This window comes from Coloeus monedula (genome assembly GCF_965178545.1).
Source record: "Coloeus monedula genome assembly, chromosome: 3".
NCBI lineage: Eukaryota > Metazoa > Chordata > Aves > Passeriformes > Corvidae > Coloeus > Coloeus monedula.
Window position 1 is genome coordinate 55463459 of NC_138783.1, and position 15107 is coordinate 55478565.

General features: G+C 41.2%; 1 protein-coding gene across 1 annotated transcript in view; it reads right to left on the minus strand.

The window, feature by feature from the left end:
* RB1 (RB transcriptional corepressor 1) overlaps window positions 1–14654 on the minus strand; it is a 70736-nt gene extending 56082 nt beyond the window's left edge. Inside the window, exons 1-6 of the mRNA XM_082278071.1 lie at window positions 14468–14654; window positions 14169–14286; window positions 4178–4290; window positions 2084–2218; window positions 1136–1174; window positions 254–321 (exon numbers count right to left, since the gene is read on the minus strand). Coding sequence (XP_082134197.1) covers window positions 254–321; window positions 1136–1174; window positions 2084–2218; window positions 4178–4290; window positions 14169–14286; window positions 14468–14556 — 562 coding nt within the window. The 5' untranslated portion in view covers window positions 14557–14654. The remainder of the gene's footprint in view (window positions 1–253; window positions 322–1135; window positions 1175–2083; window positions 2219–4177; window positions 4291–14168; window positions 14287–14467) is intronic.
* Window positions 14655–15107: the final 453 nt, after the last annotated feature.

The following is a 15107-nucleotide window of genomic DNA, read 5'->3' on the forward strand; positions in this document are numbered from 1 at the left end:
AAAAAATCATAGCAATTTTAGAAAGCTTAAATATATATGCTTATATACAGAAAGTAATATCAGTGAAAAGAACAGCCAAACTACATATAAAGAAATACCACTGAGTAGTTACAAAAGCCAGGCAATCAAAACATTCTAGGTCTGCAAAATATTTACTTGTAATAAGGATACTAGTCTCATGCTGGACATGTAAAACAAACAAAGTCACTTCAAAAATATTCATCAAAATTAGTGTGTTTTAATCAAAACTCACCTTTTGCCAGCAAAAAAGTAATCCAGTAATTTTTTAGGACTAATACAGAACTGAGTTCAGCAGAAATCCTGTAGGGAAACAAAAATACTTTGCATTGATAGCTCTGTAATAATTTAAACGACAATGTTTGAAAACATGCTTCAGTCTATGGAACTATTTAACAACATGCAACATTTCCCATATTGTTAAGTTTACTAAAAATCTCATTCCATTCCTTTTGTAATTAGGACTACACATTTGAAAAACCTAAGTCCTGGTAAAGCCATTCAAGAATCAGGAAATATCTGTAACATCCTCAGAAAAGAAAGTGAACGTAGACAATTCACTGAACTGCTATGAGCTGTTTTCTCTTGTGCCTTTGACTAATGCCCTATTCTCCAGCCACAGCATGAACTCAAGCTCATTTGGGAGTTGCTAAGGCATCTTTTAGTACACTCGTTTGTTGCTGTGATTAGGAAGCTCACTCTCCATCCACATACTCATTTCCACCATGCTGAGACATATGCCACTGGGTGGCAATACTTCGTGGAGGAGAGATAGACATATAAAAATATACTTATATATAAATACAATATAATATATATATACTTTATAGATACACTTCTATGTGTATACATATACACTATATATTTTTATAAAAATATACTTACATAATATATATAACATATGTATAGCTCACATATATAGAGATATACAGATAGATACATAGGTAACATATATGATTTCTGCATCTCCCATAATCTCGTTGAAATTCAAAGTCCACACTAAATCTAAAGTAAACACATGACACTCTACAACTTAGGTCAGTCCTGAAGAGTTAAAAGACAAAATGCTATCACATTTTACATCTTGACAAACACAATTTAGGAAAATCAAACTTACTCACTACTAGGTTGTTCCAGATAAATAAGGCCACAAGTCCTACAAAACCAAAATAAATTCTTAGTTTTGAACACACTTCTGCAAGCAAACTATGCAATATCTTTGACTTCAATGTAGTTAAAAAATACACCAGTTCGCAAAACATTTTTCTAACTTCTAAAAAAAAAAAAAATCTAACTCAAAGAACAGATTAACAACAGATCAACTATGGCCCTGGCAAGCCTGAAATAATGTTGTTTGCATATTTATGTCAAAGCTTAGACAGCAAACAATTTTAACTTGGTATAATAAAATTACTCTTTTCCAGAAAGACATGATTTGTACATAGTTACTCGGTGCTCTGTACAATACAGCAAAGTGTGCTGCAGCTGGACAAAACACTCTATAAAAGGGCATTTAAAAATCTTTAGTATTTCTTCAGTGTCACTGAAAGCCTTGTGGTGTAATGTTGCTTCCCAATTATTCTAGGTACATATCATTTCAAGAAAAAAATTCAGTTTATGGAAAAATAAACTAGGATAGATATGCCTTCATTCTACAAAGTACCAAAGGGTGATCTCCTACTGCTGTCAAAGGTTTTTTAAAAGATATTTGAGAGTCTTTTGTGATTTGGAAGGCAAAATGTTAAACAAAAAAAAAACATTAGATAGTAAACCAATCCTCTTTATATCCGTAAAAAGCCTAAAGTGAGTAGCAATAACTTGTCATGCTAGTCTTACTACTGTTTGTACTGCAACAAGGGGATTGTTTAACAAAGCATTGTGATAGTTATGGAGTAAAATGTAAGAGGTGTTTATTTAATGCATGTAAACAGCTCAATTTCACTGTTCTGCAAATATTACTACACACAGTTTAAATGGGCTCCTATAATACACAGTTTGAAAAATTCAAATACTTAAATGTTGACAGACAAAGAAATCAATTGCAAAATGAAAAAACACACGCTACCTTTCAAACTTGTGGTATAGTGCAAATAATACATCGTATTTCTTTTTCAGCCTTGATACAGTGCTATCAACTTTAGTGCTTACAGTATCCATGTTAACATCCACCTCTTTCAGAAACTGAAAAAATGTGCATACACTGAAAAAAGAAAAAAAAATACATTATCATAATTCATGAAAACAAATATTCTGAAATAGCTCTTTAAAAAGAGAAAATAAAAACACATCTACATGAAAACCCATTGCCTTACTTCACTAGACTCCAGCATGTTTTTACTATTATTACCAGTGACTGAAACCTTGCCTTGGGAAATTTTACTTGTTTACCTTGAGCCTCACCTATACGTTTCCAGACACAGGTATACTGTTCAGCCTGGCAGCAGAGGTATCTCATGATACAGGCTCTACTACAGAAGGAATACTTTCTTTCCTAGCACCAATATTATCTCTGGAAGTCAGAACTTGCTAACTAGACACACCTTTGTTCTTGCTCTGCTGGTAATACCACAAAAATCCAACACACATCTCTCAGTGCTCCTGTTCTACTATAGAAACGCTCCTACTACTCTAAGAACATGAACCTTGGCTCCATCCATGTTAAAGAAAGACCTAGGAATGAGAACTGAGATGAATGCATTGAATTATATGGAATTTCAAGTCTTTCAACAGGTATTGAGGCAAGGAGATCTCCAACCTTTGGAAATATTATTACACATGGGATCAAAGCTCTCCCTACTCATCCATGTAATATTATGGCCATCAAGGAAGCATTTTGTTACGTTCATAACTAAAATGAGCAGATTGCTAAAAATTAAAAAGCAGGAAGCTATCAAATATATTCAACTATTTCAACTGTATCAAATATATTTTGATCCTTTATCATAATATTCTGAGAGACTTTTTGATCTTTGTCAGATTAAAGAAACAAGATACAAAACCAGTCAGAAGCTCATATAAGAATGGAATGGAATAAAAGGTCTTTCCAATATATCTGAAGGCTCTAGAGGATAAGATGACTAGCAGAAAGCTCTGCCAGTTTGACCTTACAGCTGACAAAAAGCCCAAGGCTAACAGGCAATTGAGTATTGCTAAAAACCACAATCAGCAGAGTAACACCTTACTCTTTGAAACCCCTTTGAAAAGGGGAAAAAGTCTCTCAGTTTTCAGAACAAGTTGGTCTGTGGAACTTGGGTGGAACACGCTGAATGTCGCTGCACAAATGCAATTGGCTTTCAGCCACGCGGTTCCAAGGCAGTCAACACTGAAGAGATTAAGTCAAAACATTGGGCTTGACCCTGCTCTGGGAGATGATGCAAGGTAGAAGAGGTCTAATCATAACAGATGACTTCAAGGAAAAGGATATTCTGGTCCAAGGTTATTGCCAGGACTTAGCCTCCTGCCCTAGAGCATCGAGAGGCTCTGCTCCTGCATATGCTTTCCATGCACGGCACAGTTACTAGGCAGATGGCACTGGAATTCTTTCCCTTAGCTGAATCTAACACAAGCTATGCCTAGTGCTTTTTCCACCTAAATTTACCTTAAAAGCAGATACTATAATCTTAATTTCTGTATTATGAACTTATTTAATATACAATATAACAGTAATACTCCCCTAGCAGAAAGTATGTATGAAAGCACAAAGTTTAGACTGGCATTAAAATGTTTGAGAAGAGCAACATGCTGGCAAACTGTTTGAAGAGTAATATTTTTTTTCCCTACTTCTTGATTTAGCCTAAGCCTAATGCTGGGAAAAAGGTTTTATGGAAATTCTTCATAGAGGGAAAGAAAAATATTTTAAGTGCAATTTGCACCAACCTAAACTGATGAATACTTCAGGGAGAGCAAGAACAAGAATAAACTGTTACAACCGAAGCCAGCCATAGATGAATCAAACAAGTATCACTGTTCCCTCAACTAAAATATAATAGCAAGACTTCTAGTTTACCAATATACTCAGAATTTCAGTAAATAACTTTCATTTTAAAATCAACTAGTCTGATATGCACAAAGATTCACTATGCTTTAAAGACAGTCTCTTTATAAAAATGTTGGTGAGTTAATTGTTGAAATCTAAATTCACACACTTAAACTCACTTACCTTATGTTTATACTTTTCAAAAGCTCAGTGAAAGTAAATGTCACTTCATCCAGATCAATTGCTACAATAAAGATACATACTCCCCATGTTTCCTTTTTCTTTTTGTTACAAGCCTTTCAGAAAAAAAGAGGGGAAACACAGTTTTTATTATTCAATAAAAATGGGTAATACATGGAAAGCATTAATTAGTCCAAACATGATTAGAAATGGTTAAACAAAACATCCTCAAACAAATATTTGACTATGATAGCCAATTATTTGAAAATGGGAAACCATTCCAGATTTTACAATACAGGTGAAAGACCAAGCACTTCAACTCTTATTCCTACAGTACAAGATCAGTTTTACCCATACAATTCAGCAAAGCTCCGAAATACAACCTTTGGTTCCATGGAACATTTATGAAAAGCAGAAGTCATGATTCCTTTTTTTTTTTCCCCTAAATTACCATATTTGACCATAAAAAGACACTGAAGGTTAAAGAATAAGAAGCCAAGCCATAAAAAAATAATTAAAACCTTTACAATGACAGGCAATAAACACTCATAAGCGATTTCAGTTGTGTCAACCACTCATCACTGCTGGAGCACAAACCCGTCTCTGCTTAGTAAAGCATGACAGTAACAAGCACTTCCAGCCATTTTCCTACCATACCTCTACATTTAAGGTCTGCCTTCTGCTACTTAGAAGGTACGAGTTATAACCAATCATCCTTCATCAAAAGAAGCCAACCCACAGTGACAGACATGGCGTCCACAGGGAGTAGAACTCCTGATGATGGTTCACAAGCCACTCACTTGGAGCCAGACAGGCAACACTTAAGATTTCAACACCCTTCCACCAAAACAGCATCACAGTGGAAAACCTCTGGAGAACACTGATTTGCAGAAGCACAGAAAAAAAACCCCTTAAGCAGGTATAATCCAGGCTTTGCAAACAAAGCTATTTTCAAGACAGAACAAGGTATGGGTGCAGCACTGCAAAACTCCAGAAACAGCAAACTTGTAAAACACTTTTCAGACATCCAGCATCCTTGTGAATAAAACTCCGACACCACCCAGGCCCACAGCAAAGGAGCAGGATCTGAGTGCACGTCTCGGCAGCTCTAGGTCGGACACGACATCTGTTGGAGGACAGAGGTGAAACAGAGCACCAGGAGCAAGTGAATAGAAACACTGAATTCCTGCTCTTCTATACTGCTTAGCTTTAGCCCACTCCCTAGCCTACTTTTTTATCCTTTCCCTGATCACTCCACCTAGCTGCCTCCTAGACAACACCGATGCAATTTACAGGGGCCTGTTAACTCTAGAAAATGCTCCCCAAAGGCAACAGGAGTAAGACCACACCAGACCTAGCTCACTCCACCTTATGTGGTCTTCCAAATCCGTGCCAAAACCCTCTGCACCACTCATGTCCTTGCTTAGTCAGCACTAACCATGACCAATAACCTGCTGTGCCCATAAATGATACAATTTCACTCATATTGCCAACATTTTTTTTTTTTTTTGGCAATTGTTCTGTGGTATTTTTACATCAGGGAAAACTGACTGGGGGCCTTCTCCAAAGAACAAAAAGTTTCACTGGCTTGTGCAACTGTTAAGAGTTATAGAACAGGCTTCAAGGAAAAAGTAATCAGCCACCCTCAACAACATAGTAACTGACAATTATTTTAGTCATTACTTTCTTCCTGCATTCCCCTTTGAGTGTTTCCACAAATCGTGACTCCTTGCACAAGAGAAAGTAATTTTGAAATAAGCTATTAACAGACTGAGATGCATTTGTTGATACTTAAAGGGATGTAAAAAATGGTGAAGGTTAATGCTAGCTAGTGAACTACCAAGAAGAAGGATGACTACACACAGAATGAGCATACACCTGACCTTGTTTAATAAATAAGTTCCCTTCACTCCATGCTCCTGCAAACTCAGACCAGGATGTTGTCCTGTAAATACAACACCTTGTAGGGCAGGAAGACTGAGTGCTACCAAGTGGTGAAATTGTTCCTGGTTTGTTGCCTATCCAAACAAGCCTAGCTTTCCTGGGCAGCCCAGCTCAGCTCAGCTCTGGCAGCATGAATGCTAGAAGGCTATAGCAATGGTTTACTCAATAGGAGAGAGGTCTGGTTTTGCAAGAACAACCTTTAAACTCCTTGTCCAGTATGGTCTAGGATAACAATTCATTTGTTTCTACCACTAAACAAGAAGGCAGTCTCAGAGGCAGCCTAGCAATCCACGAGATCCAAACCATTACAGTGAATCAAACTTCAGTATCAGGACTACTCCCACACCCATTGCTGATGGTACAGGATGCTTTGGACACCTTCTCCTCAACACAACATCTTGGATGACTCCTGGCCTAACAAGAAAAATTATACACAACCCAAGATAAATAGATTATGGGTTGGACTTTTATTCTAGTAGCAAAGGTGAGCAGCACCTGAGCATCCCTGCCTTACAACACAGCTGAAGGAAGGAGGAGAGAAAAACATGAAAGACCACTGGACTGGGACTATCCCACCAGCTACTGCTGGTTAAAACAACCAAAGACACAGGTAAACAGCAGTTTTCTCAGAAAATAAGGTATCTGCCATAGCCATGCATGAAGATTTGAGTGATTTTAATCCATAAGTATTGTCATGGTTTAACCCCAGCTAGCAACTAGGTACCACACAGCTACTTGTTCACTTCCCATCCCTGCAGTGGGGAGGAGAATCAAAAACCAACTGTCATGGGTTGAGAAAAGAACAGTTTAATAACTGGAACAAAATAAAATGCAACAATAATAACAACAACATTAGTAATGATTGCAAGAGAAATGAAAGATAGAGAGAGGCATAAAACCCAGTAGAAACAAGTGATGCTCAGTACATTTGCTCACCACACACTGACCAATGCCCAGCCCATCCCTGAGCAGCAACCAGCAACTCCCAGCAAAACTCCAAGAATTTATCTACTCAGCATGACATTCTGTGGAATACCCCCCTGGCCAGTTCAGGATGCCTGTCCTGGCCATGCTCCCTCCAGATCTTTGTCCGCATGCCCACTGGCAGAGCACGGGAACCTAAAAAGTCCTTGACTTAGAGCAAGTAGTATTTAGCAACAACTAAAACACCAACATTACCAACATTCTCATACTAAATCCAAAACTAATCCAGCACTATACCAGCTACTGGGAACAAAATCAGCTTTATTCCAGCTGAAACCAGAACAAATACAAACATCATGGGGTAGAAGGAGGGGAGAAGGGATAAGGAGATATCTTCCTGGCAAGTCACGCTCATAAGTACTCCCCTCTTGACACCCCTTCCCTCCTCAAGTTCACTTCTTTCCTACACGAGTGAGTTAAAGTTGCCTGCTGAACAAAAACATGGCAGCATCACTCCTTCCAACTATTTTGCTTTGTTCACAGCCAAAGCAGATGATTCATCTCAGATGGACGTGAATGCATGGGAATGAAATGAAGACAAATTTATAGCCAGAAATTAACTTCTGAGGGTTTTCATCTTCACTAGTCTGACTCAAGATCTCTGTTGATACAGCATCACTACAGAAAATGGGCAAGACAACAGCTCAACATCTGCCCTTGGCTGTCCTTCAGTTTCAGTAAGATGACTTCCAGTGACCTTAATTCAACTGATAATGAAGCAAAGCCTACCTACCAAACACTAGCCCTAAGATTAATTAACACCTAGTAGTCTACATAGATTTCTTTCTCTTTTTCTCATCTTTTATTTAGGATTCCGAGGAACCAATACTATAGCTTTGGGCAATGTAGATCAGTTCTGTTGAATAAATAGAGTTTTCTGTAGGAAAAAATCTAAAACACTTACAAAAGCTTTCAAAATATTTCTCATTCTGGACCTACCATTGCTTTTATTTGATCTGGTTTTTACCAGATGACTAGTTTACTTAAATCTAGTGAAAACAACCTGGGAGGAGTCATAAAATGGCTTAAAATGCTCATCCAGCACTAACTATTGTGAAATGGATCCTTGCTTCTTTTCTTTCCAGATGTAGCTGCAAGGTGTTAAAGGCACTAACAGAAATAACTTCTGTTCTCTGCCTCAAGAGATTCTCCAGTGCTCAAGCAGTCCCAAGGAGGAAATGGCCACAGGAAGTCTCAGCTCCAGTGTGCAGCTAGAGATGTTTACTCTTCTGCCAACACTGATAACGATTTTGATGACAGCCTACAAAAGTGATCCAGAAATAGAAACTTCAAATGATGCTGCATAAAAGAAGATCAAGGGAAATGTACATGAGAAACATGCAAAGACAGATGGATACTTGAATCAAATGGGATATAGGATGTCTCACTGTAAATACCAAGCACCTGATCTTTGAACAGAAAGATGTGGAACCTGGCTTACTAAAATCTCAGTTACTACATTCCAATCAATATAGAGAACTAGCTTGACGGTACAAGAAACATTCACAGACATTAACTAGAGAGAGTCCAAAGGAGGCTATGGAGATGATCAGAGGGCTGGAGAGAGTTGAGGTTGTTCAGCCTGGAGCAGAGGAGGCTTCAGGGAGATCTTACAGCATCTTCCAGTACCTAAAGGGAGCTCTAAGAGAGCTGGAGAGGGACTTTTTACAAGGGCACGTAGAGATAGGACAAGGGGAGATGGCTTCAAACTGAAAGCGAGCAGGTTTAGATAAGATATTAGGAAGAAATTCTTTTCCTTACTGTGAGGGTGGTGAGACACCAGCACAGGTTGCCCAGAGATGCTGTGGATGCCCCATCCCTGATAGTGTTCAAGACCAAGTTGGATGGGACCCTGAGCAACCTGGTCTAGTGGAAGGTGTCCCTGCCCATAGCAGGTGGTTGGAATGGGAAGACCTTTAAAGGTCCATTCCAACCCAAACCATTCTAACTTTACATGTTTATGATTACAGCGGGTGGAAGATGACTGCAGAATAGACTCAAGAAGCTCTCACAATAGAAAACTGTTCAGAATAAAAACCTGCAGGAAAAATATCCCAGGGGAAGAAAAAAAATCTGACAGTGACCAATTTACCCCCGGTCTACATATAAGAAGTTCTGTGTAAAGACAATTAGATCCTCCATTTTTCAGCAATACAAGTTTTAAATTTTCTATTGAACATTGTCTGGGATGGAAGATTATTATTAGTTCTCAATGGATGAGATCAAATTCAAATATAATACCAGCTAAAAGTAATGAAGTAAACGGAAAGTTTTGAAGTGGTGAAAATAGTTCATCTGATATGCAAAGATCCTATTATACTTCTGCATGTAGCAAGACTGGAAGGGTCATCAATCTTTCCCCAAGATAGGCAGAAGATGTGTAAAAAAAGAAACTATACCAGTTGCCTGAGCTTTTAAAGTGCAAGGGCACATACAAGCAATGCATCTGCTGCTAAGATACTGAATATCATCAGCAAGAGGCTGTGGCAATGATTTGTTTGTTTTGGGACTTTCAATAGCTCTTTGTTTTTTAATGACAGAGGATCCTAAAATATCTGTAATTTTGCTCATCCATCCAAAGCTTCAATGGATTAATGTTCAGATCAGCTGCAGTTCTATAAATTAGAGACAAAGTCTAGACATAAAATACTTTATTACCTCATATGTGTTTCATGCTTTTGCCAAAAGCAAGAGGCCTCTCTGTCTTTTAACATGAGGATGAGATGGCTTACCAATGTTCTCCTTTTAGTAAGAAACCACAACTAAAAGGACCTGATTTAATTTAAATGTGAAATTTTAGGGACTGGGGACACTTGGCCTGCTGAACATGAGCACTTTGGTCTATACAGACCAACCTTCCATATTTAAGTCATCATTACTTCATTCCTCAACTTAAGCTACAGTTTACCTTGTATGTTTTCTTCACTAAGCAGTTCAACTCCTGCTCAAATCAAGTGCTCTCCAACATCTGCATACCAGTGTAAGTCACCAGTTGGAGAGAATTTCAGGATGTAAGATAAGTAATTAGAAACAAGAAAAACCACCTAAAACATCTTCAGATGCTAGAGATTTCTGAGGGAAAAGAAAAGGCAGCAATAATACATTCTCATGGGGTAGAGAATTGGCTGGTACAGAATTTTACACCACAGGCTTGAATTGTAACAGAAACAAATTAGTACAGTACTTGGGGGAAAAAAATACAAGGGCAAAGAAAGCTACACTAGGAAAAACTAACTATGCAGACTGCAGATCTTTCACCATGACAGTTTTTTAATAGCAGGTTAGACAATACTTGATAGAAATGGTTCAGGAATTCCTGAGTCTGAACAGCTGAGCTGCAGCAGGAGAACAGTGAGCCATGTCTCCCTAACAGGGCTATGAACAGCCAACAAAAAATGGAGCTCCAAACCCATGCACCACATACTACGGCCAGCTAAGCTGATGAGCTTGAAGCATACCAGACCCTGTGCCTTAAGGTCCTTGGCAGACACCAATTTCTATCAATTTCTTAAACCACTTCAGTTTTCTTTGGGGAAGTTTGGTTCCAATTTAGTCACCATGTCATCTGTTCCTCACACAGGTTCTCTCCAATATATTCAGCAACAATTCGCTCAAGCTTTTTTTCCTGCTTGTATCACCCCATATTCTCCTTCAGATTCTCATGTTGTTGTTGTCTACCAAAAAAACCAGTATCAGAATATAACAAATGCCCTGAGCTTTTTCATAGCAGTATTAGTATGGCTTCCTGGACTACTTCTAATATCTCTTACACCAACAATCACATGCTGCTCACCAAAGAACATGAGTAATTCCACTAAATCTATTCACTCCGTCTAGAATTTACAGGCACTATTGGTTCATAATACAGATTTCAGGAGAGCTACAAAAAATTAAGAGTACAAGAGAAGCAAGCACCAGAGTCAACTGTTAAGTGAAAACCAATCAGTGTGTAAGAGTGTTGAAATTAAGACAATAAAACTACAACTCTAAAACATTCTGTTTACCTAGGCAGCTTGGTTTGGTAAAGAAGAGAAATGACAGAGAGGAAAAAAACATTTGTATGACACTAATGCAAAAGCTCTCTTCACAGTAAGCTTGCGTGGGAATTCACCAGATATCAAAAGAATTTAAAAAGAAAACCTTTTCCTGATCACACATCAGACACCTTCCTTCAGCCCATACACCAAGAGCACTGGCTCAGTACAACATCTCTGGAACCACAGTTTGGGGTTCTGTCTAAGAGATTTTGAGTTACCATTTTATTGTAGAAGAGTGACATTAAACTCTAGCTGTCACAGAGGAAATCTTTAATGTTCTCCCACTACGAAGGGAAACACCACCATATTTAACAGATGGCTTTAGTGCTTTTTAACAGCCCCTCTCTGAAGAGCCAGTTTTTACAACTACAGGTCAGCCGCATTTTCCAGAAAAACTGTGTTACCATCTCTCTCTTGTCACCCTTCTCCTCCTCCACACCTCTCAAAGAGGTTCAGCTGTTTCAAGGACTCAAGGCCCAGCTGCAGTAGGGTGCAGCTGTATATCCTTGACTCACACGCTGCGGAAACAGATAACTTGAGAGCACTGCAAGGAAAGCTACAGTGCACAGAAAGAACGTGCAAGATAAGAAAGCTGACATTTCAGAGAGAAGTATCATCACTAGTAGCTCAAATGCTCAAAAGAAAACATACCAGTGTGGAAAGGTGACATCCTGAAGGAAAAAAGCAGTGGCTCCAGTGGGCATTTGCTTTAATTCCATGGAGCAGCAGATAAGTTCTCCCCTCCTGGCTGATGCCTGCCTAGCCAGTAAAGTGTCTCACTGAAGCACAGGCACATTTAGGCTGATAGGTCACTACATTCTAGCAACGTTTTTGAATGTGCCTGCCAAAAACAATTGCTTTATACTTTTAGGCCACATGTACCTGGCTTGCAGAGTCTCTGTACATGCACCCTAAGTGACTCCAAAAGGACAGTACTACAAGATGTTTTCACTTCAAGTCACTAAATATTCATTGAGCAAGGATACAGCAGATGATCAGACTACATCCAAACCCACCCTTGAATCCTGAATATCTGCCAGTTACCACAGTACCTAAAGTCTGGGCCACACTGCTTCCTAGTTAGCACTATGAGTGCCCTTCACATCCTCAGAGATTTGGCAGGCACAATTCTAATATCAACCACAAAGAACAAGGCCAGTGAGCCAAGAAAGGTAAGGTTTCAGGTCTTCGTGTTTTGTAAGTGGCTTGAGAGGGGGATTCTTAGATGCTACCTCTATTTCCACCAGTGGCCTGATGATTTAAAGCTTCCTCAAGTCAAACCAACTACACTGTTAAACAGAAATGTTCTGGTAAGTATTTGTCTCAACTGGTGGCCTGGTGTTTCCCTTTTTGCTTCAGAACAGAAAGCTACTAGACAGCTTCTGTTCCAGTTCAGAACTGAATCTCACTGAATAAAACATATGCAGCTGGTGCTTGCAGGACAAACCCTGGGACAGCCCCTCCACCATAATGCCTTCACCAGAGGGCAGAAAAAGAGCAGCCTCCTCCTGAATCCCTGCAACTTGAACTAGAGAGTCACCCTGAGAAGCCAAGCTCACCATGATAACAGATTGATTTGGGAAAAGAAGCAGCAATTAACCAGCCTGTAATTCACTTGACTTCAGAGTCAGGTGAAGCCTGCCCTCAGCTAGAAGTAGCAACTCCAATACCTTCCAGGTCCCCATGGAGGCACACACTTGCCAGCTTACTTATTTCAACACCCTGCAAATACAGCTGTAAGTTTGAGGAAAGGGTCTTGGATTGAAACACAGTACAATGTGGGTTTTTTTTCCTGTTAATTGAAAGGCTCTCAGCAATCAGTTTTAATAGCAAGACAACAGACATTAGCTATATATAATAATGAAGGTTTGGCTCTGAATAGGTAAAGGAGGCAATCCTCCAATGCCAAAAGGTTTCAGACACTGTGTATCTTACCTGGCCACTGCTAAGTAACGATCAGTGAAAACAAAACTTTACCTGTAAATGAAATTTGCAGGATTATACTGAAACCTGCCTTGTTTTTTTTCAGTCAAGGGAACTGAGTAGTCCTGTTTTCATTCATATAAGAGAACTCAACTATGCTTTTAGGGAAATGCTTCCCATGAACGTCCATGACCAAAAATTGTGTCTGTCACTGAAAGAGCTGTGCAGTCTCCTTCCCATGCTATTATAACACTGTGATGTGAATGCATCAAGAGCTGGTATATCCACACTGCAGTTTAAAAAACACAGATAACAAACTATTAGTTGTGACAGCATAGGTGTGGTAAGTCAGCTCAAGTTGCAGAAGGCTAAGCAGAAGTCACAACATGTACAACAATGCAACTCCACACAGTGGGAATAATACCCCAGCTAAGTATTACAGAACTACACCTGGAGTCTGTAACAAAACTTCTGCCATGACTTAGTTCTGTTCTCTGAGTCAGCATGTTAACACAGCAGTCATACTGAGGAGAAGGAAAAAGTAAAAATCAAGAAAGGGCCTAACATTTTATTAATCTGTTTACACATGCCCAATGACTAACTTTGAACGGAAATGCCTCAATGATAAGCACACGTTGACATTATGCCATAGAAAAGAAAAGTTTAACATACAGACATTCTTGTCTCTGCAATAGTGTTGTCTGTATCTTTTTCATGGCCTCGTAAAAGAGGCAGAGGGAAAAATACACAGAAACACAGAATGAGACAACCTGTATAAAGCTGACTACGACATATGTGAAACTACTTGCACTTCGAAGAATTAGCTGATCGGATGGTGCTGTTTTCTACTGTCACTTGTTAGTAAAAGGATTCCTGAGCACGTACCTTTATCGCAAAACATTAACAAAAAGGGGCAATCTACAGAAGCCAGTTTACAGAGACGTGAGCATGGCAACATCCCACTTCAGTCTACTTTCACTTCGAAAAGCTAAGTCACAGCATGTGAGCTTTGGCTGTGGGACCCTCGGCGGCCGCTGCCGCAAAGTTACAGCTCAATACAGGACAGCCAGTACTGCGGAGCGATGCTACGAGCAGTAGCTACTCACTAGAGCTCCATCCGCTGCCGACAAGCTCTCGTACGTCTTCCACGCTTTCTCCCTCACGCTGTCCGACACCTTCAGCGCATCACAGAGCACGACGAAGTCCGCTTCGCCGACCTCGAGCCTAGGAAAAGCATCACACATCGCCACCGGGAACACGGGACCGCGAGGCGACCAGGGAACCCACACGCTGCCGGAGCCGCCCCGGGGTGATGACACCGCCCCACAGCCCGGACCCCCGGGCGCGGAGAGCCCCGGGGCGGCCGGCCCACCCCCAGCCCGCTCCCGGCCCGGGCGGCGCTTACCGGGGGGCGGCGGGCGGCGCGGAGCCGCCGTCGGGGCTGTGGCGCTGGGTCCTGGCGGCGCCCGCCCTGCGCGGGGGCTTGGGCGGCATGGCGGGAGCGGCTCCCGGGAGCGCCCGCCGCGGGCGGCACTGACCAGGGGCCGCCGGCTCCCGCTCCCGGCCCCCGCCCGCCGCCCGAACCGCGGGAAAACGGCGTCACCGCCACCGCTCCGTCACTTCCGCGCCGGCGGCCGCGCCCCCGCCCCGCCTGTCGGCCCCGGACACGGGGCGGGACCGAGCGGCAGCGGCGGCGCGGCCGCGCACAGCCGGCACCGCGGCCCGGCCCCAGAGACCCGCCCGGCCCTCGGCCGCCGCACGGACGGCAGCCGATCCGTGCCGTGCGTGACACTTCAGGTACTCAAGCCCCGGCAGCCGATACAGCTTTTCCGTGAGGTGGGCAGAAACGCAGAGCTCTGTATAAGGATAACTGTACAGGTGCAGAGCAGGGCAGGAATTGCAGATCCTTTAGGACCGCTGGTTCAACCAGACCAAGTGCTGGGTCCTGCACTTCGGCCACATCTACCCCTGCAGCGCTACAGGCTGGGGGAAGAGTGGCTGCAAAGTGGCCCAGCAGCAAAGGACCTGGGGGTGCTGGTCAACAG